Source organism: Ascidiella aspersa, chromosome 4 (assembly GCF_963924565.1).
Source record: "Ascidiella aspersa chromosome 4, kaAscAspe10.2, whole genome shotgun sequence".
In the NCBI taxonomy this organism is placed as follows: Eukaryota; Metazoa; Chordata; class Ascidiacea; order Phlebobranchia; family Ascidiidae; genus Ascidiella; species Ascidiella aspersa.
Window position 1 is genome coordinate 21678001 of NC_139450.1, and position 26976 is coordinate 21704976.

Genomic DNA, 26976 nt, shown 5'->3' on the forward strand with positions numbered 1-26976 from the left:
TTACGTTCTTAAATCGTTTTGCCGGACATTTCGTTGATGTCGCATATACAGTGCAACCAAGAGAGGCGTTACAACATTCGATTTTTTTACCATTGCGTTCTTAAATCGTTTTGCCGGACATTTCGTTGATGTCGCATATACAGTGCAACCAAGAGAGGCGTTACAACATTCGATTTTTTTACCATTACGTTCTTAAATCGTTTTGCCGGACATTTCGTTGATGTCGCATATACAGTGCAACCAAGAGAGGCGTTACAACATTCGATTTTTTTACCATTACGTTCTTAAATCGTTTTGCCGGACATTTCGTTGATGTCGCATATATAGTGCAACCGGGAGAGGCGTTTTCACCCATCGGTTGCGAACTCACATGCTTCGTGAAAACATATGTATTTTTGTTTTCTTCTGCCCTTCTGCCTCTTCCGTTTGTCAGAACGAATAACCTGTCAACACGATGAATTGCCTTTTTTGTGTGAAAAGCACGTAACAGCAAAGAGTTGTTCAGATTAGAACTTCTTTTTTATCATAAAAAAATTGACTCTTTATGTTTATCATTGTGGTTCAAGGGTTTCGTTTTACCTTAGTTTTGCAATTCGCGTTTGAAAGGAAAGACAAGTACAATTTTTGTTAATACAACACTTCATGTGGCCTTACTGGTATACCATAAACTCGTTGCGAGACCTTTAGTTTGGGAACTCCCTGTCCCTGTGCAGAACATGTAATCGTGCCGGCATATAGATAGGGTTCGCTTTGTAGAGTTTGGGCTTGTGACCCGCCGTCTTCCCAATTTCGGAAAATCCTTTCAGTTCCACAGCGCCTTGAGCATCAAGACACTCTCTCATAACCTTTTTCTAAAACAACAAATGCAAATCCACAGGCGCTTTGCGAGAATCTACTTTGGCTGTTGTGTCGTAATTAACACTTTTGCAACTTGAAAGTTAATAAGGTAAACGCATTGAACCTCAATTTAGTTGCAAATCTGATGCGTTTAACTAGTTAAGTCGAAATTTTAGAAACTAATGATCATCCATTCTTTAATATTTTCGCCATACTGTAAAGAAGTTTATGCGAAGCAGAACATATTTGAAATATTTAAATTGTATTTAGCAAAGACAAATGTTTTGATAAATCAAAATCTGTATCTATTTACTTGATGCAGGTGCCCAAATGTTGGTGTTTAAGCCAAAAAAATAGATACACAAGTTTTCCAATTCGCATATTGTAAAACAACTCCAATTATTGGGATTTTAAGACACCACCTTTGACCAGTTCTGTGTAACTGTTTAATAGTATAGGAGAGTTGAATAACTGTGTATGAATAACATTTATATGAGTTATATGTTTTTCGTTTACATAACCTTTTTATTTATGTCGCCACCACTGCGAAAGAACCTGACACGTAAATTTTCTTGATACAGCATTTATTAAGTAGATTTTGATTTTTTGACCAACATGTTGGAAGGCCATTGAGGGGCGGGATAAAAATCACCTAAAAAAGTCTAATTTACAAAAAATTGCAAATTAAATAAGGCCGGTATTAAATTTTTTGTGTGCATTTTTACAAAAGATGATAGCATACCATATTATGCACGAAGAATGTGACTTTAAAGATGCCTCCTTTAATATAATAATACTTAACTAGAAGACCAATGCTTTGCAGAGGGGGGGGGGGCGCCAAAAGTAAAATATAATGGTGTCTACACGTCGTTTTTCAGATGTTAATAATCATGTGACCCTCAACAAAACATTAGATATGGGATGTGCAAACACTTCGTGGAAATCTGGTGAACACTGGTATGTGACATCACCGAACTTTCCTCAGGCTTACCTGTACAATTCGAGATGCCTTTGGAGTTTTCAAACTTTGCCAGGTTATCAGGTAAACAATTACTATTTGTTTGTTTTTTGGTTTTGCTGTACTGACAAGCACCTCACTATATATAATATACATTAAATACAAAATCACCGGTGTTCGGCACCACACAAAGTGAAACAATTTTTTTTTAATTTTACCTTTCAAAAATGAAATAAATGAACTACAGATTGTTGTCGAGTTTTCTGAATTTCAAGTCGAGCGTGATTCAACTTGTAAATTCGACGGAGTTGTAATATATGACGGAGCAGACAGGAACGCTGTAAGAATTGGGACATTTTGCGATGCAAGTGACAACTTTATAACTCCAAAAATTTCAAAAGGCCACTCGTTAACCATCGAGTTTTATTCCGACCACATTGTCAACAGAAAAGGTACGTTAAATAGTCAATATGTTCATGTGATAATAAAATAAAAGTTTGGTGTTAGCATGGCCTGATGCCCAACACCTTTGAACAACATGGGTTTCCTATACAAGATTGTTCTTACTAAGCATAGACCACATTGTTCGCAAAAAAATACTACTTATAGTAGCCTAAACACCAAGAAACTGTCGAAAATTAATAGCCCCCAAACTCGCAAATGGCAAAAACATAAACCATTTCTTTCCCAAAAACCATTAATAGACTAACCGTATTTCAGGCATTTCCTTACAAATTTTTACCTAAAATTAACGTATTTTTAATTAAAAGAATTAAGACAAAAATTTGCACAAAAGCAGACGATTTGACCGTATGCAATAATTATTACCTTTTTTTACTTAAGCTTGGCGGAAGGAAAACTATCCATAATTCCATACCCATAAAATACCAAAGTAAAATTATTGGCATTTTTTTCATTATTGTTTGTTTTTGTGTAGGCTCGAATGGTAAATAATCTTGGCTGCTTTTCCCTGAAAAAATAAGCAAAAAAACAACAACACTTTTTTATTTGTGCTGCGTTTGTTGTTTGCTCTTGTATCTGTTGTCATTTTGGAGATATTTGGTGGGTGTGCCGCCGATTTTTTTAGCTCTGTTAGTGTGCCGCAAATCCGCAATTAAAAAAAGGTTTGCGAAGCGCTTCAATATGCTGTTATAATATCTATTCCTTTTTTATTTAGTTATGATTTGTTAAAAGCTTCCTCGCCACTAGAATTATTGGAAGCGGCCGACAGGTTGGTAGCGGGTTCAAACAACTGGGGTTCCTTTAACTCCGTAAGGGTCATAGCAGTTTTTTTCTCGATCTGCGTCCCGCGGCACTTGGTGTTTTGGATAATAACTTATTTTTATTAGAATAGACGTGCTTGAATGCAAACTATATTACCATCCATTAGAAAACTGAAAATAGTACACCGAAAAGCCATCGCAGACTCGCCGAATCTGTCGATCTATGATGCAAGCAGAGCAAGCCAGAAAAACAACTGGCCTGCAGTGAGGTTCGAACTCACGACCTCCGGTCAAGCCGGGACCGTCGCTCTACCAACTGAGCTATGCAGGCTCAGAGAGGAGCGAGTCGAGAAACAACCATGCGCCAATACTTGCACATTTTGTTAGTACAAGCAACTTCACACTGGGGGATCATCAGTCCGTATCAATCAATGAAAGACACACACAAACATATGTGTTTAATAACATCTGTGATCTAGCCCCTCGGAAGTTGCTTTATGACCAACGATTACGGCTTCCGTATCAAATAGTGAGTTCGAACCTCACTGCAGGCCAGTTGTTTTTCTGGCTTGCCTGCTTGCATCATAGATCGACAGATTCGGCGAGTCTGCGATGGCTTTTTGGTGTACTATTGATACGGAAGCCGTAATCGTTGGTAATAAAGCAACTTCCGAGGGGCTAGATCACAGATGTTATTAAACACATATGTTTGTGTGTGTCTTTCATCAAAAACTGAAAATAGTAATACATTTACCTGATCTAAATTCTTGCTAGTTATAAGAGCGATTGACAAGTTGGTAATGAGTGTTTTGTAGAAAGTTCAAATTCGATTTACTTGCTTTAGACTAAATCGCACCCAAAAAGAATATATATAGTCTATCTAATTCTAGCGTATTTGCAACATGAGTTAACGGCCACTTACGTTAGACTAGCAAAACTTTTTGTTTTATAGATCAGGGCCATTTAATAAGTTTTTTAATATTAAACAGATTCTGGTTTCGGCCTAGCTAATCGCTAAATAGTAAACTTACGTATATTTCGCAGGTGCCGAAAAGTAAAACCAGAAAACAAGTAGTCATAAGTCTCGCTTAATTACAAATATAAACAGCCTATTCTGACCTTTGTTTCCGACCACCACGTTAAAGTTTAATGTTTTTTCAAATTTAATATTTCTCGTATGTTGTTATATAGTTCCACAGTTCGTAAATCATTCAATGTTTAAAAAAGGTTTTAAAGCCCGTCTTTCCGTTCGCGCTGTTTCAATGAGCAGTCAAGAAAATGCGGTGAAACCCTTGCTGTTTTTCTGTGACTTCTTAAACGACAAGTGCGATTTTACTGACGATGTGCTATCATCGGATTTTACCTGGACCTGGAACCGTTCCAACACTCCATCAGATAGAACGGGGCCGCCAGGAGACGATTCACCGCTTCAGGCTGGTGTGTAAAATTTAATTTTATTCCAACATAAGGGAAGTTCTGCCGTGCATAACAACAAACCTGTGTGATGGTGTACTATGTAAAACACACACACAAAACTAAAATTAACAGCTCCCACCAATCAACTTCTAGGATAAAAAATTGATTTTCTATTCCATGTAATCAGATTCTGAACCTAAATGGTGAAAAACCAAACCATTCTTTGTTGCGTATCAATTGATAAAGATCAAGTACGAAACCCGATCTTTATCAAATGATGTACTTCCAGAATCGTTTGTTTTCCACCATTCAGAATCGGCAAGATTCTTTTATTCGAAAGTAATGTCCAACTATAGAAAATCAAAATATTTTTGGTATTACCTGGTTTGATCTTTATCTATTCCGCATATTTTTAAACGTGTTTTATACATTTAAACTAGGTTTATACTAATACATTTTTTATGTTTTGTAAAGGAGGGTACGCATACATTGAAGCATCTGCCCCACAAACACAAGGAGATATTGCTCGAATTGTTAGTCCTGTCATTCGTGGAAACCCAGACAGTGCGGTGTGTCTTCGCTTTTCGTACGATATGTACGGTTCAGCTCAGGGGTTACTCAACGTTTATGCTCGCGTGTTGCTAAAGCAAAGGCACAGCGAAGTAATTTTGGAGGCAGATGGAACTGAATCAGTACTTTCTACCAAACCTCTGGTACACCTGTACGGATCGGGATTAAGTAACCAGGAACAGGGCGCCATTCAGAGTAATGTTACGTAAGTTCTATACTTTTATTATTTATACCAGGGATGCTGAGTCCGTTAAAAAGAACCATCTTTGGCCAAATTTATGTCCCACTCCGGCCAAGTTTGCCGACTACAGTCTTGTATTCCACCCATGCGTTTAAAATGTATTCCCAACTAAATAGGATGGATATACACCAACTGTCTCATACGGGTGACTCACCTACGCACAATACATGGTTGGGAAACATTGCACCTTAACAATTTACAGTTTGCGGCTTTATTCGAATTTGCCACTGCGCACTTAGGACTCGGGACTGCAGTAGTCTTGTTTGAGTTCCGAATCAGACTCTAGTGAACTAAACCGACTCCGTTGATTTCCGACTTCAGATTCCGCAGCCCTTGTTTGTATTACAAGGGCTGATAAAAATATTTAAAAAATAACTTTTCTCCTAATAGAAAAATATTTCTCATATGGAGTAAAAGTGGGGAACAACGCAAATTTGATTCTGAGCCCTGGATCAAAACGGCCGTCACATTTTTTCCGTTTAACGACTTTCAGGTCTGTATTTTTTTAACACACTTACAATTAAAGTATATAATGTTACTGTTAATTTATAGATAATTTTTGAAGGCGTACGTGGTCGCATGTACGAATCAGACACTGCCATAGACAACGTAGCTGTCTTCTCAGGCCATTGTCACGACAAGTGTACTAAAGAAGAAGGGTTTTTCCAATGTGTAGATAAAAACGGATTTCCCCTCGAAGGTACATTATAGTAGAGCTATAGTAAAAAGAGGAGACTAGTTTGCTGAAAGAGTAAAGGTAAAAAAATACAAAATATTGAAGTAACGGCATTTAAGCACTATGGTTTGAAGATTGTTGGACAAATTGTTGAAATCGTCTTAATGTTTGGTCAAAATTATCCATTGTATCGATAACACAACCAAGGTTCCGCCTCATCCAGGGGTTCCTAACCGTTTTGTTACCTCGTACCTTTTCGATGCTCCGCACTGCCACGCGTACCACTTTTCGCAGAACAACTAATTTGATCGAATCGTATTTTATTCAGAAGAAGAATATTGTCCTATTTTTAGCTTACAACTAGCATTATTCTAATGCTATATGTAGCTGAAGCTATAGAACAGTATGATATTTATCAAGAGCAATGGAAATATATCTATTTCTATATTTGACATTATTAACGCCCACTGTCCCACAGCGTTGTACGGGGTTTAAAACAACTGTGCACAATTGACAAGACCTGTATTTTGAAAATCCTATTGTTACGAAACAACAGAAATAGTTATGTAACAATTATAATAGGCTTCGGTATTATTTTTTTGTGAAAAAAAAACGGAAGCTACTCGCGTACCACCTAAAAAGCCTTCGCGTACCACCTGTTGGGAACCCCTGGTCTAATCTAAGGGGACTGTAAACTTTTTACAGATAACGCCAATAAGTTACGTCGTATTATGACCTGACCTCATAAAACAAGTAATATAAATAAAATTGTTCTCCAACGAGCTCGCCTCTCTGTGATTAGTCTAATTAGCACAGTGTATGACGTCACTGAAAAACCCTCAGTTGAAAAACTTTGACTTGGTAAATCGCTAATACAAGGAATGATATCGTTATATCGTCACACTTTTAAAAATATCAATAAATATACTTAGCTTGGTTTGTATAAGCGCGCCGCTATTCTGTTTGTAAAGCAAGGAGAGGACGGAGAAACAAAAAGCAAGTGGCTTTGCCATACTTTGTATTGATTTTGATGGTTTCATGCTTCGCAATGCGAATCCAACCTTTAGGCTGTTCTATTCTTGACATAAAAATTGCACCATTATGTATTTTTGACGCCGTTTTTGCGGTTTGGGTGATTTTTTTGCAATATGGTTATTACATTGTGTGTAACACCCTTTGAAACAAGTTACAACGAAGTTTTCACGTGATTCAGCCCTTACAGCTATAGTCAATGGCCCTCACAACATGTTTGTCAAAATCATCTTGTCAAACGCCAATACATCGGAAACGAGCAATGCGATTTGTTTGTGTGTGCCCAATGCGACATGTCTTCTAAATTATAGTTAAGCCAATTTAAACCACATAACGCAAAATTTTAGAATCAAGTTTAGTATTTTCATTTCATCTCACTGATTTGTAATGGAAATATATTCAAATGCTTTTTGTATGATACTTAATCAATATCTGAGGGGAACGCAAAGCAAGGGACAGTTACAAAACGGGGCGCGATAGAAAAGGGTGCTATGGCTACGCTCTATGAGAACCAAAATATTTTACGCGCTTGCGTTTACACAACAATGTTTAATTGTCTATATATTGCTACAGAATCTTTCGGGGCACTTGTAAGCAAATTTAAGTGCTTTGAATATTTAGTACACAAAGAAAGAATATAAGATCTTGTACGATGCGAAAATAGCACAATATATTTGGCAAAAAAGGGTAAAAGGTTTGTTATACCTTATTCTGGCCGGCAGAAAAGTCTTAATCCGCTATCATTTTGTCTCATACAGAACAAAAAATTGGAAAACTTTAATTTGTCTAATTTAGCAAAATAATTACATAAAAAAAACATGCCATGGTGTATACGAAGTTTAAGGTGAAAAGATGTCCCCTAAAAACAGGATAAAACAGAACTATAAACAGCTATAGAGTGCAAAATACCTATTACTCCCACGCATGGTGCAAAATTGATGAGTTGTAAAGGTGAAATATTTCGAATAGAAAACACATTAAAATGTTCATTCTTTATGTTATTCTCTTATTTAGCACCCACTCCGCACTACAATCACACATATTTGCTTTAATTCAGGTGTATGTGTTCCTGTCGAACGAAAATGTGATGGTATATTAGATTGCCCAGCTGGTTCCGACGAGTCTGATTGTTATGGTACTTATCAAAGACTCTGCCAACAAGCTAAACCCGGAAACGACAGGGTGGCTCTGGTTTGTTCGAACATTCACAAATGCCTACTTATAAACCGACCGATTACTTTTATCGAGGATATACTTTGTGACGGCATAATCGACTGTTTTGGTGGATATGACGAATCCTTTTGCGGTAATACATCAGCAAACACATCTACCCAAGAACAAACAGAAGCGCTTTTGGATACCTGCGGAAAACCAGTTGAGCAGGAATATTTGAATGTCACTACTAATTATCCGGTTAGTTATGTTCATTGCTCTACCGAGCGAAATATGTCTATTATTCTTACCAACCCATTTTATTATTTATTAGTAACTGCTTGTTGTGTTTTTGCTTTTGCAGACCGTTGCAAACCCAAATATGTGGCCATGGGTGCTCGGCCTATATGTTGTCCGTCCCGATTTAGTAAAACCAATGAATGAACTTGGTAACGTTGAGCATTCTGGTTTTACATTTTTGTGCACAACCGTGTTAGTTGATCAATATTGGGCAGTTGTACCGGCTCACTGTATTCTTAATACACGGTTGTACCACAGATACGTTACTGATATATGGAATGAAGGAAAAAATAGTCCCAGTGAAGAAATCTTAGTAGGTAAGCTCAAATGTCAAGTTCGACAAGGAACGAGACCCACCTGGTTAAAATTGGCCTTTATAGTGAAACTGGGCAGTTGTTTAGGTAAAGGCTGATAATAAGATTAGACTCAGAAATAAACTATAATGCCTGTCTGCATGAAAAATTGCTTCAATTAGTTTTTGGATAGGGGTGGAAATAAAGTTTAAACACCTATATTCACTTGGGAAAAACGTTTGTTGAAAAGACCGTTTTCTCAAGGGTGTATAAAATGAATGATTATCTGAAGATTATATCTTAGCAATATTAATTATTGCCAAGATAGAATATTTTTACCACCAGAAGTTATGTTTTATTTTACCCTAATTTTATTTATTTTAAACCTGAATGTAAATTAACGCCTCACCTATTTTTATTGTTATTTTGTATTGGTTTAAATTTGGTTACATTACTCGCGTATTAACGAAACTCGTGATACTGATAAACTCGTGCATTTCGCGTAAACTGCAAGTATTTTATACAGCCAATGTTACAAATATAGCTCTCGTCGTTTCAGTTCTACCAACCATCAAAATATATTTTAAAACCAAACTAAACTATATGTGTTCATGTGTACATTCACTGACATCTGCAAAAAAATGTCCAACCTTGATTACAAGCATTGCTTAACATTTGACATTTACCTACAAAGTCTGAGCATTTTACCGCCTTTGTAACTCTTAATTTGTATTTTTATCAAACTTGAAACTCCATTTAAGCACTGAGTAAACTATTGTAATTTGTAAACAGAATTTGATGATTTACCAAAGGAGCCAGAGATTCATTTGGACTTTTCCTACCAACTTTTTAGTCCGCACAATCCGAAATCGGAGTTTCGCAAGACTTGGGAAGTTCTTCGCTATTTTATTCACCCTAAGTATGACGTAAATGTCGCAGAACGATTAAAAAATAATTCCGCGTGGGAAGAAGACTCTTTTGGCCGATACGATGACCAACGCTACTGGCATGGAATATTTTCTGATGATACTCGCCAGGCAAACTATGATATTGCTTTACTTAGAATCGTAGAAAAAAGTAATTCTTTGGAGACAGCGGAGATAGAAGGAGGTGATGAGAATGGCCTAGAAGGTGATGCATTTTATACTGTCTATGATTCAAATCCTAGTTGGAATAAGACATCGGAGAAAACAGCAGTTCCTTGTTGTCTACCGGCTGGTTCTAAACGCGAACGTTTTCATGAGTCACTATCTCAAAATAACATGTTTCAGCTTTCTCATGAACTACAGCGATACCAGTATAGCATGAGTAAAAAAGATGATACAGCTATACGGTCCACCTGTGTGGTTGTTGGGCATTCTCCAGTTCAGTAAGTGATACGTAAAGTATTATAATTTTGGAGTGTCGAAATCTCATTTAAACTTTGTACTTGTAGTACTTTGGAAAACCAACATCTTACACGGGGTATTAGAGCAATAGATGTACCTGTGACGTCATCTGACCTGAGTGCCCCTGTTTTATTTTGTAACTCTTACGTAAACAGAAGTGCTAGAAAGTTATGTCTTCAAAGATTTTCTGAAAACGAAGGTTTGTATCCATTCTATCGGTCCTAGACTAACAATTATTTAACCGTTAATTATTGCATTTTATTCGGTCAATAGATGCACTATCCCATACCAAGCCGAAGTTAAATGAATTGACGCGGAGTGGTTTCGGGTCTATAAAAACCGGCAGTTTTTTGGTAAGAAATTTTTTAACAATACTGGACAGAACGGATTAAGTATTTTTGGTTTGGCGTGCCATAACAAAAAAATTGTTTTGTTTTTTGCCTTTGGGTTTAAATCGGTGTTTCCCAGCCTCGTTTGTACCATCACCCCCTTGAACTCGACAGATTGTTGTAACGCCCCTATGCCCCCACTTCTTACAACCCTCCCCTTTGGGGGCATAACAACTTTCAAACATGACGTAACAAGTAACGTAAATCAAGTTTATATACATTCAGCTAATTTGTGTTTAAGGCATGCAAGACTTTTGCGCTTAAAAAAACAAAAAATCGCTTTTTAATTTTAATAGACAAACATTTTTAACAAGAGTATACACAATAAAACGCCCAAGGGAGAACGTGATGCATTAACCATACAACATTTGCACGTAGGGCGATTTTTTTAGTTTAGTCTTAAATTTGACAAATGTTTTTATGGAGCATGACTTGTAGTTTGTTGTTTATGATGATTATGAATTATTATGAGGTCAATAAATAATCATACCGCGATAAAAAGTATTTTATTGTTAGTTAAAATGGAAAACTATAAAAAGAAGCGTGTATTCCACTTTTTTATTTCTTGTGTCTAGACATAAACTGCCAACAATTGCTTAAATGCAAATAACAATAATATGCAATATCGGCCGATATTTGGCTTCTACCGATATATCGGTAGAATCGGTATCGGTTATCGGTTGACGAAATTGTAAAAAATCGGGTATCGGTCCAAAAAAGTGATATCGGTCGATCTCTACACAGGAGTTAGTTTTATCAATTGTTACGTCACGAACTTTATTTTTTTACACAATAATTATTACCATATTTTACTTTTACCAAACCTTAAATATTATTGACTTACAGTAAGAAATTTTACGCCCCAATAATGCGATATTGACCTCGTCACAACATTTAAGATCAACTATGATAAAATATACTGTACCTACAGGCCTATGGACTTTACCTCTCAGTTCCTGCCAATAGAAAAAGCAATAGCGGCGAATTCCGCAAGGCAGCCGTAATCACGAGCCACGTACAGTTTTTTTTTTGTACAGTAGTAACACTTCCTAGTATACAAACTTAAACAATACATTTTATAATAATATTTGTGGAAGGTGTTTTTTTAAACAAAAGACTATCACAATTATAGCGTGTTTTACTATAGTATAATTTATGGTACTATGAACAAAAAATACCCTTGCAACTCTTTACTGACCATAAGAGGGCGGTAATGCCCATCTGGTAAATTGCTGATTGAAATTTAAAAGAATACGTGACGCATTTGGAACATAATTTCTTAGAAATCGCCATCTGTAGGATTTATAATTCAGATGGCACAATATGCTGTAGTATGCCTCGATTGCATCGCTTATTTGGACTGAATAATTTCCATTAAAACCGGCAAAAAGGCGGATAAAAGTAAACGCGGTTAAAATAAAAAATGTTTTTGCATAGTAAAAAACAGGACGTCGAGCCTTCTGACTTTTCTTGTTCGGTTCCGGTTGGGCTCTGATCCGACTATGGTTATTTTAAAACCGGGTTGGGCTCGGCTCCAAAATTAAACATGGTATAAATTGACCCTTCGAAATAACCGCTTTTTTGACAGGCTGGGTTAAGTTTCAAGTTCCTTCAAAATATTTGGTTCGGTTGCGTTTCGGCCCCTTGAAATCTTGCAAAAAAACGTTTCAGGTTCGGTTACGGTCAGGGAAAAATCAGCCGAAAACCAGTTCATAAAGTTCCGCTTCGGGTTCGGTTCGACTCCCTGGTAAAACCTAGTTTTGATGTGGGCTACAAAGTTTGAAAAACCTTTATTTCTAAAGTTGTTTTATATCGCCCGTAATTTTTTCCGATTATTTTAGAACGACCCAGGTTTGAGTCTATTTTGCAAAAGATACGACGACAGATGGTTCTTGGCGGGTCTCTTCAGTTGGATTAACTTTAAACAGAAGAAAATGTTTCCAAACTTCAGCGATATTGTTGAAAATATACACAGTAAGTGGACACCAAATAAAATTGTCGAGCGAAATAAAAAATGCACAAACAATACAAAGCTATATTTACTACGGGTTAAAATAAATTACCGTTTAGAACATCGTTTAATTTCCATAAAAAATGCGCTATTACTTATTAGAATGCTTCCTCGTTTTTTAACCCATGCGGCTTGTATAATTGGCGCTTTTTATTTCTAAAAGACAGTCTTTTACTGTCTGTTACTTCTCCAGTCTGGCCGAACCACAATCCGACTCTTGGCATCCCACTCGGTACTGATTACTTCATGCAAATATCGAACGACGTAAGCAGTTGGATTGACAGAACACTACGCGATAGTGAGTATAACTTCAATTATCTATAAGCAACTTAGTTACACTTACAACTAGGGATGTTGGATACTTGTTTTTTTCCGATACCAATACTCTATTATTTTGGCCAAAAGTATAGCGATCCAATCCGATACCAAATGACGTCATTACTCTGCTCAAACAAGCCAAAAGAATAAAATTGAAAAACGCAATGACGGTAATTTTAGTTTATTAGGCCCATCTTCTTATTTATTGGGAAACAAATTTATATTCGATTTAAGGTAATATTTTCTCACAAATGTACCGGATCGGACATCCCTACTTACAACAGCTGTCTTCAGCAATGATTGTGTTCAGTCGTTCCGAAGGCACTCATTGTTTTATTGTAACATTTAATGTAAATTAGCCTATTAGCGTTGTCACAGCCTTGTAAAGTTGCTATTTTTGTATATGCCATAATTTGCAATATTCACCTAAATGTTGCGTGGCTGAACAAAATATCAGGAAAAATATGTAATCATTATATTAAAAGCAACAGTTTGGTAACATGTTAAGCTCGAGCTGCCGTGAGCGGAAGCTGTTTTTAGTGTTGATGTGACGTTTATTCTGAAATTTAGAGGTTCTTATGCGTTCTAGGTTTGTCCGCGTGGAAACGCGGGCCATACTATTTATTTATTTTTCCTGCAGGGACGGGTCTAGGTGTTTTGGTTAGGGGACATGATAATATTTTTCCAAGATTACGTCACGTGACGCCATAAAAAGTAAAAGCACGTAGTGCTTTTATTTTTTTGAAGTTTAAGGTTTAAAAAATTCCTTTCCATACAAAATCTACATTATAAAGATGTTATCGGTTCGCACAACGCGAACAAGTTGCTTTAAATCGCTAAATTTTGTTGAAATTATATTTTGTTTTTAAAAGTCGCGGTGTAAGGCTGCGGTCACATAAAAAGGGAAAGCAGAGTACATTCGAAAACCGCAATAAATTTATCGTTTATTTAGCAAAAAGTGTAATCGATTTCCTCCTATTTAGAATTTGTGTTTGAAAATAACTGTTTAATTTTACATTAATAGGATGAAAATCATTCGCGCGCAGTCCCAAAATTGTTTCCTAAATTCTCTCGAGATTGCGATGAGACGGCTCCTAAAAATAGACCACGATATGCTATAAGCATATTAAAGTTTTCTACTTTGTATACGTCTATTTGTAAGCCCATGTTAGTCTGTGGCGGTTTGATAGAATAAAATAGCCATTCTAGGGTTCTAAACATGAGGCAGTTTTAAAGCAAACATATTTTTCTTTAATTTTAACATTGATGGTATTTTACCGAAAAATACTTTTACGGAAAATTTAAGATTATTGAGAACCATTTGTGTGTAGGCTGTCCAGGGGAATTTTCCTGTGAGCGATCGAACTTGTCGAAATCGTTTCAATGCATTCCTAAGTCCCAAGTTTGTGATGGCAAAATTGATTGTTCCTCGAGTGCAGCAGACGAACTCAACTGTCTTTCGGGGTGCTCCTACCAACGTAACTTGGACCCTTTTGCGGTTTACTATGAACGATTGTTAGATGCAGGTGTTGTTCTACCCACCGGGGCTTACAACAAATTATCATCCAACTACAGTAATTCCTATATACTCGGTAACAAAGAGTTTCAGAGAGTTATGTTTAACAAAGTAGAGCAACACTTACATACTTCTTGCAAATGGATCATCGTCCCATCCAAGGTTCGTAAATTGTGGTTTAGGAAAATTTTCAAATTAAATTTGATTTTTATTCTTGTATTTAAACCACAGAATGAGGTTGCAGTTGTAAGAATACCAAAAACTAATGTCAATTTCATAAATGGAAATGGAAATATAAAAATATTGATAAATGATAACATTATAACTCACGATTGGAGGAAAGGTCCAAGCTCGTATATGTCGCAGCCTGGTCAACCAATTACTTACGTCTTGCCTGTCGGTCGAAAGACTTTGCAAGGGATTCGGTATGTTATATTTATACGGTGAACTTGCTGCTATTTATTTATTCTATAAAAGATCTGAAAGAAATGAAGAAAAATAATTGACTTGTTCCAGGGGCTAAATAGGATATATACCACTGATTTGTATCTTGTGATAATGAACATAATAGAATAGACCTTTTGGGACACCGAATTCGTTTTTTTTTCGTGTATAGTTGCACTCACAACTAAACGTTTTTTATCCAAAGCACAACGTTTGTTTTTTTTTGTAAAGTTTCTTGTGTTTGAGAAATTGTGGACTCCGTGTTTATTGCACTACAGATCATGTCTAGGTTTGGTTTTGAATACAGCAACCCTCAGATATTTTTCTACTCGTGATTTTTATTTGCTTTTTATATGCACTAATCCCGAAATATATAACTTTACGTAAGTAAATAGTTCCCTTTTTTTGGCAAAAAATCTGTTTAATTTTCGAATCCGCGTCTGATTTCTGGCTATGTGATCTATGTCAAACGTAAAACATCAGCATACATAAGAAATGTAATTGTAATTGCGCAATTCCATAGGCTATAACAACTGTGGCCTCCTTTCTCTTCAATAAAAACACCTACTTTGTTTTCGTAATAAATAAAATCAATAAACGAAATTTAAAAAATAGATGCAATCATTTTGTAATCATTAAGTTTTTAAGTTCATATGACTGGCGAAAAATAAAATAAATTTGATGAAATGCGTCACAGAACGACAAGATAAGTCTGTATATTAACAGATTGCGTTTGTAAAAAATAGAACTAAAACACATCGATGTTTTATAAAAACCGAATGAATTTGTAAAATGTTTCTTGTGTTGCATTGTACTCACCAGGCTGCGGGGTCGAACTCGGTACTCGGGACTTAACGGAGTTGGTTTGTTTTGCTGGACTCGAGTCCGACGTGCGCACGCGCAGTACCAAATTTTGAAACTGATATTTCCGCCAACTGTAAATTGTAAAGGCGAAAAGCATGATGGATATTTTCCAACCATGTATTTTGAATAATTGAGTATGTGAATTATATGACACTCCTATAAGTGGATTGGTGAAAATCCACCGTATTTAGTTACGTAAATTGGAGAGTCAGAACCGGACTCTGGGCTCGATGGAATCGCACATTTGACCGGAGTCGGCTCGGTTTATTTTTAACCGACTCCGCAGCCATGGGGACACTCCGTTGAAAAATATTTTGGGAATGACCTGGCCTTTCTACCACGTCTAGGTTTTTTGTTTGCTTTTTATTTAATTAAGCACTACAATTATACAATTTGTACTTGCAATAGCGGTTGTTTATAATGTTAACCTTTTGTAGTTTATCTTATTAGAGTTCGCGAATTGCCGTGCGTGTTGCAGCGGTAATTAGTTAACATCGCCTGGACAACATGAGTAGTCCTTTACCAGTTAAAAACGGCAAATACTATTTTACCTGGACAACGCCGGGTATTTCGTTATTTTATATAATGGAATTTATTAGGATGTTTTGAGCTAGCAAGGGGTAAGACGTTTAATCGCACAGCTATACAGAACTCTTGTCAAAGGTTACTGCGAAGGGCTGGACCATACCATGCCTGTTTCCTGCTAAACTTCCAAGTTGGAGACGTGTTAAGTACGATAAAGCCATATTGCAGAGACGTTAGACCCGAAGTTTTTTTCGTATTCCTCCCTTAAAGACTCAAACAATGTTAATTCCTCCCAAAAAAATCCCAAAAAGGAATATTGCCAAAACTTCACAGTACATATATGGATAGGATGTGCCAGGTGCGTTTTTATGATTTATCTTAGAGATAACAGCGAACATTACAAAAGTAAGGTGTAATTTAAAAAAATACAAAAATGGAAAGAACAATTTTACCAAACAAAATATTCATAATGTATTTCCAAAGCGTTATTCATTGTTAATGTGAACCACGAGCTTTATGTTTAAAAAAAAACAATGAAATTTAAGGAGAAAAGCATGTCAGTTTTGCCAGAAGATCACCGCGTTTGCAAATGTCAAGTGTTCCTTTTTTAGTAAAAATATCTGTAATGGCACTAAAACCACATTCGACTAAATGTGTAGTCGGAAATGGAAGAACTGTTTGCTCTGCAACGACTAAATTGGCATATTACTTTTACAACCATGCTAAAACAAACGAACAATAAAAAACCGGCACCTGGTGCTAGTGAACTTTACTTACTGTGACGAAACAATAGATATTGTAAACCAAACAGAGTCTATTATGACGTAGATTAACACAATTAAAGCAGCATATTGTCTTCACATAAGGCAGGGGTGTCCAACTCAAACATGCCGGCGTGCCAATTTTTATCTTATAACTTCTTCCCGTGCAAAAGTTTCGTAACCGAACCAATTCTTTTTAATAATAAAAGCGCTTTTTTACCAAAAATAAGAACGTTTATTTAAACTTGAAAAAAATACTGTCTAGTAGAAATGCGCATCACTACATTAAAGTGTCTCTCGGTGAGCTGACTTTTGTTTCTTTACACCAAGCTATATAATATTATGTGAATGCTAGCCTCCATGTTACTATATCAAAAGTAGTTGGTTGTCGTGATTGCCGCGATTGTTTTATATTGTGAACAAACAATGGCAATTGGCTGTTTAACAAACTTAGTATTTTCTGACAATAGGCTGAATAACAAATTGAGATTTTTTGGCAATTGGCTAAATAACAATTTTAGTATTTTTTGGGGAGGGATTGCGTGCCATTTTTTATCAGGTCGCGTGCCACATTTGACACGCGTGCCGCTTGTTGGACCCCCTGACATAAGGCTACTTAAGTCTTAAGGCCCGTTTACACTACAGCTGCACTGAGCTGAGCACAGCGTAATTTGCATTTAAATTCTGTTGTGGCGATCTTTTCACGCTTTGCTAAACTCAAGCCCCGTACAGCAGCTGCAGCTAGCTTAAAGTTACGCTTTTGAGCGATTTTCACGCTTTGCTAAACTCAAGCCCAGTGCGGCTATAGAAACACGTTACGTTTGGGGCCATTTTTACGCCCAGCGCAGCTCACTGCAGCTGTAGCGAAAACAATTTCACGCCCAGTGCAGCTCAGCTCCGCTCAGTGCAGCTGTAGTGTAAACGGGCTTTTATAGTGAGTAGACCAGGGGTCGGCAACCTTACGTATGCCGTGTGCCAGTTTCTGAATAATTTCCAAAACATCAACAACTCGCGTGCCAAACATTTTTTATGTTTGGTTTTGCACTGGCAACCAAGGCTCCGGAGTCGGTTGAAAACAACCCGAGTCCGACTCCGGCAAAATGTGCAATTTCATCGAGTCCAGAGTCCGGCTCAGACTCTACACCCTAAAGCAGGGGTCGGCAACCTTTTTCTAGTCGCGGGCCAAAACCAAACTTAAAAAGTTTCCTGCGGGCCGCACAAAATGATGACCAAGAATTGTGTTACTAAAATGTTAGAACAACTCTGAATCAGGCGGGCCTCGGATATTGTTTGCGCTTCAAAAAGTGTTTAATTACATTTACACAGGCAGTAAAGTGTTGAGGCAAAGCGAATGAGAAGTGTAATAAAATTACTTTTAGGGAACGCGATAACATTTAAAGTTAATCTAGTTCAGTGTTTATTAACTATTTAAAGACAAGGCGCATCTGGCCAGCGAAACGATCGCGATTTTTTGCTATACCGGTATTTATTTTAAATTTTTTGCAAGTTTTTATTACATTGCCGAAAATAAAAAGTAAAAAAATCATATATACAATATTTTGTTAAACTTTTTCCCATTTTGCGCTACGCACTTGGTAGCCTTCCACTGCGCAACGGTAAAGAATCACTTATCTATAGTTGAAAATGCAGCATCAAAACGTAAACAAAGCAGACGGATAATGGACATTCGCGCGTAGCGCGAAAATTTTTCGTAATTACGTAGTTATAATAGTCAAAAAGTATGTGGACAAAAGACTCGTGTCAAAGAGGCGGCGGGCCGAATGAATTACATTGGTGGGCCGGATTATTACATTGGTGGGCCCGCGGGCCGTAGGTTGCCGACCCTGCTCTACAGCCTGTATTTCACCGATTTACCTAACTAAAATAAGTATGGCAATCCACTTATAGGGTTGATGGAAAAGATGGAAAATATGCCACCATTTGCTATTCCACTTTTTACAAATGATCTGACATTTAATTTACGCATCTTGGGGGACGCCAATCAACCTAATTTCATAAGTTAAATTGTATAAAAACACCTAAAGCCTGCTGAAAGAAAACGAACTGTCACTAACACAATACTGTGCCCGCTATTTTGGAATATACTTCGACGCTTTTCAGCCGATACCTAGAAGTGTTAACTATCAGTTTTGATTTTATTTTGGTTTCTTAGTCGCACAAAAACACACGTGCTTACTTTTAATGTAGAATGCCCAGCTTTAACGCAGTAAACATTACGCCAATTTTAGGCCTTTGTGACGTAATACGGACGGTTAGTCGTTACCAACAAGTTTAACGCCCACCAAAAACAATGTTAAATACAATAGTTAAGACACTAAATTGTGACACGAACTGGAAATGTGTGCAAACATTTAGTTGGCACTAGTGTTAGTGATGTAATAACAAAGTTTATGATCTGGTATTGGTGTAATGGTTGCACTATCTTAAGGTGATATAACGTGCGCGTTAAATCATTTGGCGTGCCCAGAAAAATCATCTTGCGTGCCACTTTTGACACGCGTGCCAGGGGTTGCCGACCCCTGAAGTAGACGTTCCCATTTGAAGTTTGTGCAGTTAGTTATGTGTTTTAATTATTAAATAATAAAAAGTGATCCATTTTTATCCACATTTCCTCCCCCAAATTTAAAATTCCCGCCAAAGTGAGCCAAGTGGCTCCCTTTGAGAACCACTGCGTTAGACATTTGTCTCTAAAGCAAAAAATTACTTTAACTAGAATCATTCAAGTCTAAAAAGTATTATGTGACTCGGCTTTCTTCCACTTAAAACCGTTACTTTTTGCCCAAACTAGTATCAAAATGGAATTGCATTACCAGTGATCGTATCAATTGGCATAAAATAAATTGCCATATTAAAAACAAATGATAGTTAATTTGTGCTAATCAAATTCATAATAAAGCATATTTTCGTCGCCCGAAAAGAGGGCAAAAAGTACAATGCAAATGGAGTGTTACTCTTAAAATTATTATCACCAAAAAGTAGCAGCCTCAAAGTAAAAAAACAAGGCAAATTTATTTTCTCATTATTTGGTGTACCCTTAAGAATCGTTGACACAAAAAATGATCAGAACTCATTCTGTCCCTAAAAATCATTTAACTTCACCGGGTCGCGTGCCGCAATTAATACAAAAAACGCAATATTTAAAAATGAGGACATTTGGGCGTTAACAGTGTGTTTTCATTTTTTTCGAAAACGAGAAGTCATTAAAGAGGACATTCGTTAGTCACTAACCCAAAATAGCTTGGCGGCCCACAAGTTGTTAAGCAGCTCAAATAATACTGTATGTCATAACCCATTGTTTTCGTCGCAAGTAGTGTTTCCCTAACAAAACAAATAAAGAAACATACATATTATATACAATAGATACATTTCATGTTTCCCGTGCAACATTTTTGGGGTCTTGCGTGCCATTTTTAATTCGGTTGCGTGCCACATTTGGCACGCGTGCCTCATGTTGGACACGTCTGGTTTGAACCATTTTTAACTTTTTTTTTTTGCAACCTATAGTTAAAAAAACATATTTTTCTTATAGTTGAACTAATAACATCACGTCATTTATAAGCATAAGCAAACAAAAAACATACCGAAATCATAGTCTAAATATTGCAAAATATTTTTAAAAATATGGCAATTTAATGTAACACCGCGGGACTTTTTCTCGCATTGTTAGTTTCTTTTAAGTGTTTAGCAATGGTGTTTCAGCCTACACTAATGCTGTTTCTGTTCTAATAACATGTTTTGTATTCATTCGAATTGGTGTAAACCCACTTTAGGCGAAATGTGTTATTAATAATTAGGCGAAATGTGTTATTAATAATTAGGCGAATGTATTATTAATAAGTTCCCGTACACTGAAAGACTCAGATATATAGAAAAAGTTGTTGTTTGAGCAAAATTCAAAATCCAGGATTGGGTGCGGTTATTTTGTGGTGAAAATAATAACTAAAAATAACACACGAACTTAATTTTTCTTAGTATTTTACATAAACCCCTACTCACATGTTTTTTTTTCTCACAAAAACAATGAAGGAAATATAGAAAACACAATATGTAGCCCGAGCAGCAATTATTTATGAAATATAGTTTGATACATATCCTGTTTTGAAAAAAATGGCACATTCAAAATATACACTGATAACTCCACATGACAATATATACACAACAACCGCAACACCGTCTTTTTTAGTTGCTTCGCAGTGTTTTGTTTAGTAAATTTCCAACCTTTTTGCGAAAAGATACCAGTCTATCAATAATATTATACTTATTGTGCAGTTGCAGCACTAACCATCTTAACTGTCTTCGTTTCATTGTTGTTTTTTTAGGTCGGGTGCAAAAACGAAAAAAACATTTTTTTCATGGAAATTTCCAGATTGGCGAAGGAGCCGGTGCTTTTGTTGTTTTATTTATTTCAGTTTAGTTGTATTATTTTAGTACAAAAATAAATAACTAAATAACTAAATATTTTGTTAATAATGCATAAAGTTACCATTGAAGTAATATTTGTTGGCAGTTTCAAATGTATTCTGAATATATTTTATAATTACAGCTCAAAATAAATACTAATTCAAAACTTTAAACGAAAAGTTCTCAAACTGTGTGTCGCTAGTCGCAACGCACTGGTGCGCCGTATACAGCATAAGATCAAAATTGTCTGAATAACACCTAAATCTGTCGTAATAAATCCTAAATTCATCGGAATATGGCCTAAAGGGCCAAGATACCGCCCGGACCTGTGGGAAGAGGGTTTGGGACGATCGTGGGCCATCAGTCTGGCACCGGCAGTTTTGTTGACTACGTTTGGACGCCCTATAGTCTTACCGGCGCCGTCGAGGTGCCGCTGTTTTGGTACCAGATTTTGGGTCCTGTTTGGGGTTATTAGTGGGTAATCGGTGGGGTTAGAAAATAGGTTAGTGTTGAAATTATTGGGAAAGTTAGTAATGTACTTTGGGGAGGGGTTTGGGTTTAGTTAAAGTGTCGTTTAGGCCTGATTCTAACCTTTTAGGTCTTACGGATTTAGGACTTCTTATCCCGTTTAGACGGTACTAATACCATTAGGTATTAGTCATATTTTGGCCTTATTCCGAATTGTGTTTTGTTCTGACGTTGGTGTTGTTCTTATCTCGGTCTTTTGGCTGGAGTCCGCCTTCACATTATTTTAGTAAATATTCTAGTATAAGATGTCATTATTTTAAGAAATGTGCTAATATATTTTGATACTCCCAATGCGTCTTCTTCTATATTATTTTTTCCCAAATTATGAATAAATGCGAAGTCTTTTGCTCTTCCCACAACTGTGCCTAGCTTCCGTTATATTTTACAGCGGTTCGCTCGAGGCAGGAGATTTTTCAAGATTCCTTCTTTTATCACGTCAAGTTATGATTTACATTTTTGTCAACATCACTGAACTTGAAATACCACTACTACAAACCATGTATTAAACATTATTTTACATAAGGCTTCCTTCAGACCAAAGTAAATCTTAATAGTTGATAACTGAAATGAAATAGTAATAGTTGATGAAAATGTTGCTGAAAATGTTGCTCGAGCCTACACAACAACTGTTTACACCAGAGGTTCCCAATGTGGGCGGTACCGCCCCCTTGTGGGCGTTGGCGAGTTAGAAGGGGGCCTTGTGGGTCTTTTACTTATTTGGGGGGCGCTGAACGCAGATAAGGGGGCGTTAAATGAAAGAACTTCTGGCAAAATTTTATAAAAAGTTCATATAAAAATTGTAACAAACAGCACTGTGGGTATAACTTTTAACCTTAAATGGCAACTTTCGTACTGCGAACTTGGAGTGGTTTCCCAGCCATTGTTACGTAATAATTGGCTTAAAGCAGGGGTCGCCAACCTACGGCCGGCCGCGCCCCTTTGGCAACTAGCCACGAGTCTATTTCAAATACTTTTTGACTATTTTACCTTAGTACGGGCGAAAAATTTTCACGCTTCGCGCGAATGATGATTTTTCAACGACCACTTGTTTACACGTTTTGATGTTGTCTTTGGACTAGATCAGCGCTTCTTAACCGTTGCGCCGTGGAAGGCTGCCAAGTGCGTCGTGGACAAACGGAAAACGTATTCAAAAATATTACTCATATATATTTTTTGGGGGGCAATGTAATAATAAAAACTAGCAGGAAATTTAAAATGCCGCTATACCCCCAAAAAAATCGCGCTCGCCAGGTGCGCCCGGACTAACAAACATTGAATTATATTATCTATTAAGGTTATCGCGTTTCCTCAAAGTAGTTTATTACAATTTTCATTAGTAGTATGGATGAAAAAATGCGGCCAGCAGAGACCTTTCTGAGTTTGGTTGGCGACTAGAAAAGGTTGCCGACCCCTGATTTATAGTCTTGGTGCAAAAAGTTCAAATTTTCCTGGTAATGTCATAACTAGGGCGATTATTTTTTGACCCAAGTAAAAAAAATAATCGCCCTAGTGACTGACAGCTTATCGAAACAAAGGTGAAGTCAATATCATGGTAGACAACAATTAATATAATACTTTACTGTAAAGCAAGATGAGGAGGGGTGAAATAATATTGAGCCCAAGGGCACTAATGTAAAAAAGGTTGGGAAACACTGGTTTACACTATAGTAAGGTATTCTATGGTGACAATTGTGCATCCAGCAAAAGAGTTTAATAAACGTTTTGAGAACTAACTTGTTTTATAGTGGGCTTTGAACAATCAAATCTTTAATGCAAAATTTGTTTTTAATTCTTAGTGCGGGATACTTCGAATATTACTCTGAAGAACCAGGATTATGTAGTGGTATGCACAGATGTTTGTGTGGTAAATGTGTTTCGTTGCACAAACTTTGTGATGGTTCGTTTGATTGTAGCGACATGTCTGACGAACATGACTGTCCTTCGGGTAAGTTGTTTTATTCACTCTGTATGCTTAACTCTTCACGGTCACATACTTCAGAAACGCAGATTATGATCTTGTGTTATGTTTTTTTTACAGTACTCACATGGAAAAATAAATGTCTGCTAAATTAGATAAATTGTTTAACAGTACGATGTGGTAGTATAACCTGCTACTTTGATTATGCCTATTAAAATCTTTTGTTTGTGAGAATCAAGTCGGAAGTGTTTATACATAATTTTACTGGTGAATTTGATACGAGTGTTTATTACATGTTTTAAGTTGTCACTTAATCGCCTGTTTTTGGACGTCCGGTTAAGAAAATGTTATGCCCATGCTATCCTTCCAGAAAAGCATTTCAGGTGGCCAAATCACCAACCCGAGACGAGCATTTTAGGAAGCTACACGAATTAATCATATAGAAAAGCAAACAATAATAGTGCGATGCGTTTTCCTAACAGGGTGTGGAGGCCAAAGTCTACTAACTAAACAGGAAGGAATCGTTACCAGTCGCCACTATCCAGCTGGTCATAACGGGTCTGGTGATTGTATTTGGCTTATCGCGCCAATATTAATCAATGAGACTGGAAACTTCGCAATAATGCTGGAGTTCAGTCACTTTATGACATCGCATCGAGATAAGTTGTTTATTTACGAAGGGATTGGATCGGACAAAACGCTATTAGGTCGGTAAAAATTAATTTAAATGAGAAATTTTATTTTTAAATATTTTGTAATAGGTTAGTTGTTCATTTGAGCATTTGGTTGTTTTACATAGATGTATATTACGGAGATCGTGGAAATTTTACTGTGACAATTCCATCGACCAAAGCGACTCTTCTTCTTCGAAGTAATGATGAAATCCACCGCAGACGTATAAGGGGCATATTTTATGGAACGTTTGATGAAGAGAAGCCAGTTTAAAAAACATGATCAATTGTTACTAATTTTTATTTTGCATCTCGCAGTTTACATTTTTCCAGATTTTTGGGTTTTCGGTTTGAGACTCCATTTGTTGTTGATAGTTCTTCCTTTTTTTGGCTAATTCTTAGCGCTAGCAGGTCTTCTGAAAAAAAAAATGTGACACAAAATAAACAAACAATTTTATTTGAACTAATTAAGTTTTTTGTGAATAAATTTTTCCTGGTAGTTATCTCGAAAGATGTTTCGGTGCTAAAAAATAGTGACGTAGGACTATTATAGCTAGCACCAACTTATATAGATCTGCGCCTTGAAATTCCTATCGCATATTGCTTACTGAGGGAGTCGCGAAATATGACGGTCAATGTAGCACAAGTTTTTTAACCCTAGTGTAGAGGCAAAATACTGATAGCATATTTAAGGGACCAATATCTTTATTCAGATAGACCCTGGAGCCAAGTAACCCATGTGTATGCGCCTTAAACAAGGGACCGACATATTTCTCCAGATTTTTTTCTTGTGGTCCTGACCTAAAGAACACTCTCAAGGTGTTCATTATCAAATATTTTGGCAGAGTGCTGCAACACCAACGTAAAGGGTTAATATTTTTAAACCGGTAAAGTTACGGACAGATTGAACAACAGCCTATAACGTTTTTGTGGTTCCTAGATGGTGATGAGGCACTAATTTTTTCAAGTCCCATTTTTCTTTAACAACCACAAAAACGTATCGTACTCATAAAAATAAAAGAAATAGCAGCATGCTTTCTTGTTTTTTGAAAGCACAGCCACCGGTAGCGTAGCCAGCCGAAAATTTGGGGAGGGGTGGGCAAAAAGTAGCCATTTTATGAACTGCGTATCGAAACGAATAAATATGCTAGCAACCCGTTTCGAGCAGCAACTGACTGAGTTTTAGCGCAATACTCAAAAAACCTCTCATAGAGCAAAAACAAAATGACAAACTACATTAATAAGTATAGCAAACCTAATAATAACTACATGGTTTATGACGTAACAGTGCATGACTTTGATCTAGGTACCACTCATAAATGCTACAAAACAAATTATTATTAAGAGTACAATATTTATAAATTTTGGAAGGGCCATGGCCCCCCTGGCTACGCCTATCATAGCCACACACCCACTCTTTTTATACCAATCTCTTTGCAGGTCGAGTGTTATTTTTTTTGTCCAGGCGTCTGATGCAAACCTTTTAAATCTGGAACAGGTCTGCCTTTGATTGAAAGTTTATTTTTAAAAAATCTCTCAGCTTAGATACTAAATTTTCCTCCATTTTAGTTTTTACTATGCGGACATTCAAGCTGGGACGTCACAATTGAAGCTTGCCTCAAATCATAGCTAAATCGTTCATCATGTTTTCCGAGAGAATTTGCGAAAAAAAGGCACGCATAATGCAGTGCGTGGAACTTTTGTGATCTGAAGAGAGGCCGCGTATTTCAACGATTTTGACCGCGTGAACGCTTGATAAGAATAAGCAACAGAAATAGAAAAAGCACGCTTAGGTATAGAAACGTAAAATTTGCGGGATAGGGAGTATGACTATAGCACTTCATACAAATTAAAGCACCTAAAAACGTGCAATGTTTACTATACTTTAGAAGTAATATATATTCTGTGATAACCATCTCTTTGTTATAACTTTTGTTTCGCCAGATGTTGGCAGGGGAGGCAGTGCATCCTCTGACTGCACGTCCCTGATTGTTAGGTCCCTTAAGCTTAGAATATCAGATATTTGTCCGAGATTGCTAACATCGACCCAACACTACTTAATTTATCAGTCCGGTTTAGCCCATTAGCACTCAAAAGGGTCGGCCTCGTAGCTGGGCCCGACTCATCTCAAGTTAAACACAGGGCGCACGAGAGAGATAATGAAGAAGGCACTGAATATTATTACGTTACGGAGGAATGGAAGAAGGCAAAACGCCAATCATAATTAATTAGATTCATCATCTAAAAATTTACTATTGAAGTAAATTTTACTTCACTAAAACAACAAACCCTTTTAGTTTTTAATGTTAAACTGAGTTGGTCAAGGTAAAATTCCGGAAGTGCTGTCGGATAGCAACCCTATAATTGACATGTGAAATTTTAAGAGTTGCTGTCCGAAGCAAACGCCTAAAATGCTCGAAACCAGGTCAGCTCAAACCAAGGTTCTCGCAAAGAGTTTTAGAGATCGCCAGTTATTAAGGCTACATTACTCTGACACACAGATCCCGATTGCCTGCCAAATGT

General features: G+C 36.8%; 1 protein-coding gene and 1 non-coding gene across 5 annotated transcripts in view; one reads left to right on the forward strand and one right to left on the reverse strand.

The window, feature by feature from the left end:
- The window catches only part of LOC146148648 (uncharacterized), a 113946-nt gene extending 88764 nt beyond the window's left edge, over nucleotides 1–25182 (forward strand). For 2 of the 4 annotated variants that reach the window (XM_083387615.1, XM_083387618.1), the window contains 18 exons: nucleotides 1716–1879; nucleotides 2043–2247; nucleotides 4246–4455; nucleotides 4909–5209; nucleotides 5636–5738; nucleotides 5798–5945; nucleotides 8011–8366; nucleotides 8470–8722; nucleotides 9491–10067; nucleotides 10134–10285; nucleotides 10360–10439; nucleotides 12317–12449; nucleotides 12650–12784; nucleotides 14136–14482; nucleotides 14552–14745; nucleotides 23661–23809; nucleotides 24265–24489; nucleotides 24582–25182. In XM_083387615.1, the coding sequence (XP_083243741.1) occupies nucleotides 1716–1879; nucleotides 2043–2247; nucleotides 4246–4455; nucleotides 4909–5209; nucleotides 5636–5738; nucleotides 5798–5945; nucleotides 8011–8366; nucleotides 8470–8722; nucleotides 9491–10067; nucleotides 10134–10285; nucleotides 10360–10439; nucleotides 12317–12449; nucleotides 12650–12784; nucleotides 14136–14482; nucleotides 14552–14745; nucleotides 23661–23809; nucleotides 24265–24489; nucleotides 24582–24727 (3878 nt within the window). In that variant the 3' untranslated portion in view covers nucleotides 24728–25182. The remainder of the gene's footprint in view (nucleotides 1–1715; nucleotides 1880–2042; nucleotides 2248–4245; nucleotides 4456–4908; nucleotides 5210–5635; nucleotides 5739–5797; nucleotides 5946–8010; nucleotides 8367–8469; nucleotides 8723–9490; nucleotides 10068–10133; nucleotides 10286–10359; nucleotides 10440–12316; nucleotides 12450–12649; nucleotides 12785–14135; nucleotides 14483–14551; nucleotides 14746–23660; nucleotides 23810–24264; nucleotides 24490–24581) is intronic. The other 2 variants (XM_083387616.1, XM_083387617.1) reach the window with 2 other exon arrangements.
- On the reverse strand, nucleotides 3275–3349 carry Trnaa-ggc (transfer RNA alanine (anticodon GGC)). The gene has a single exon. It is a non-coding gene; the product is annotated as a tRNA-Ala (tRNA).
- Nucleotides 25183–26976: the final 1794 nt, after the last annotated feature.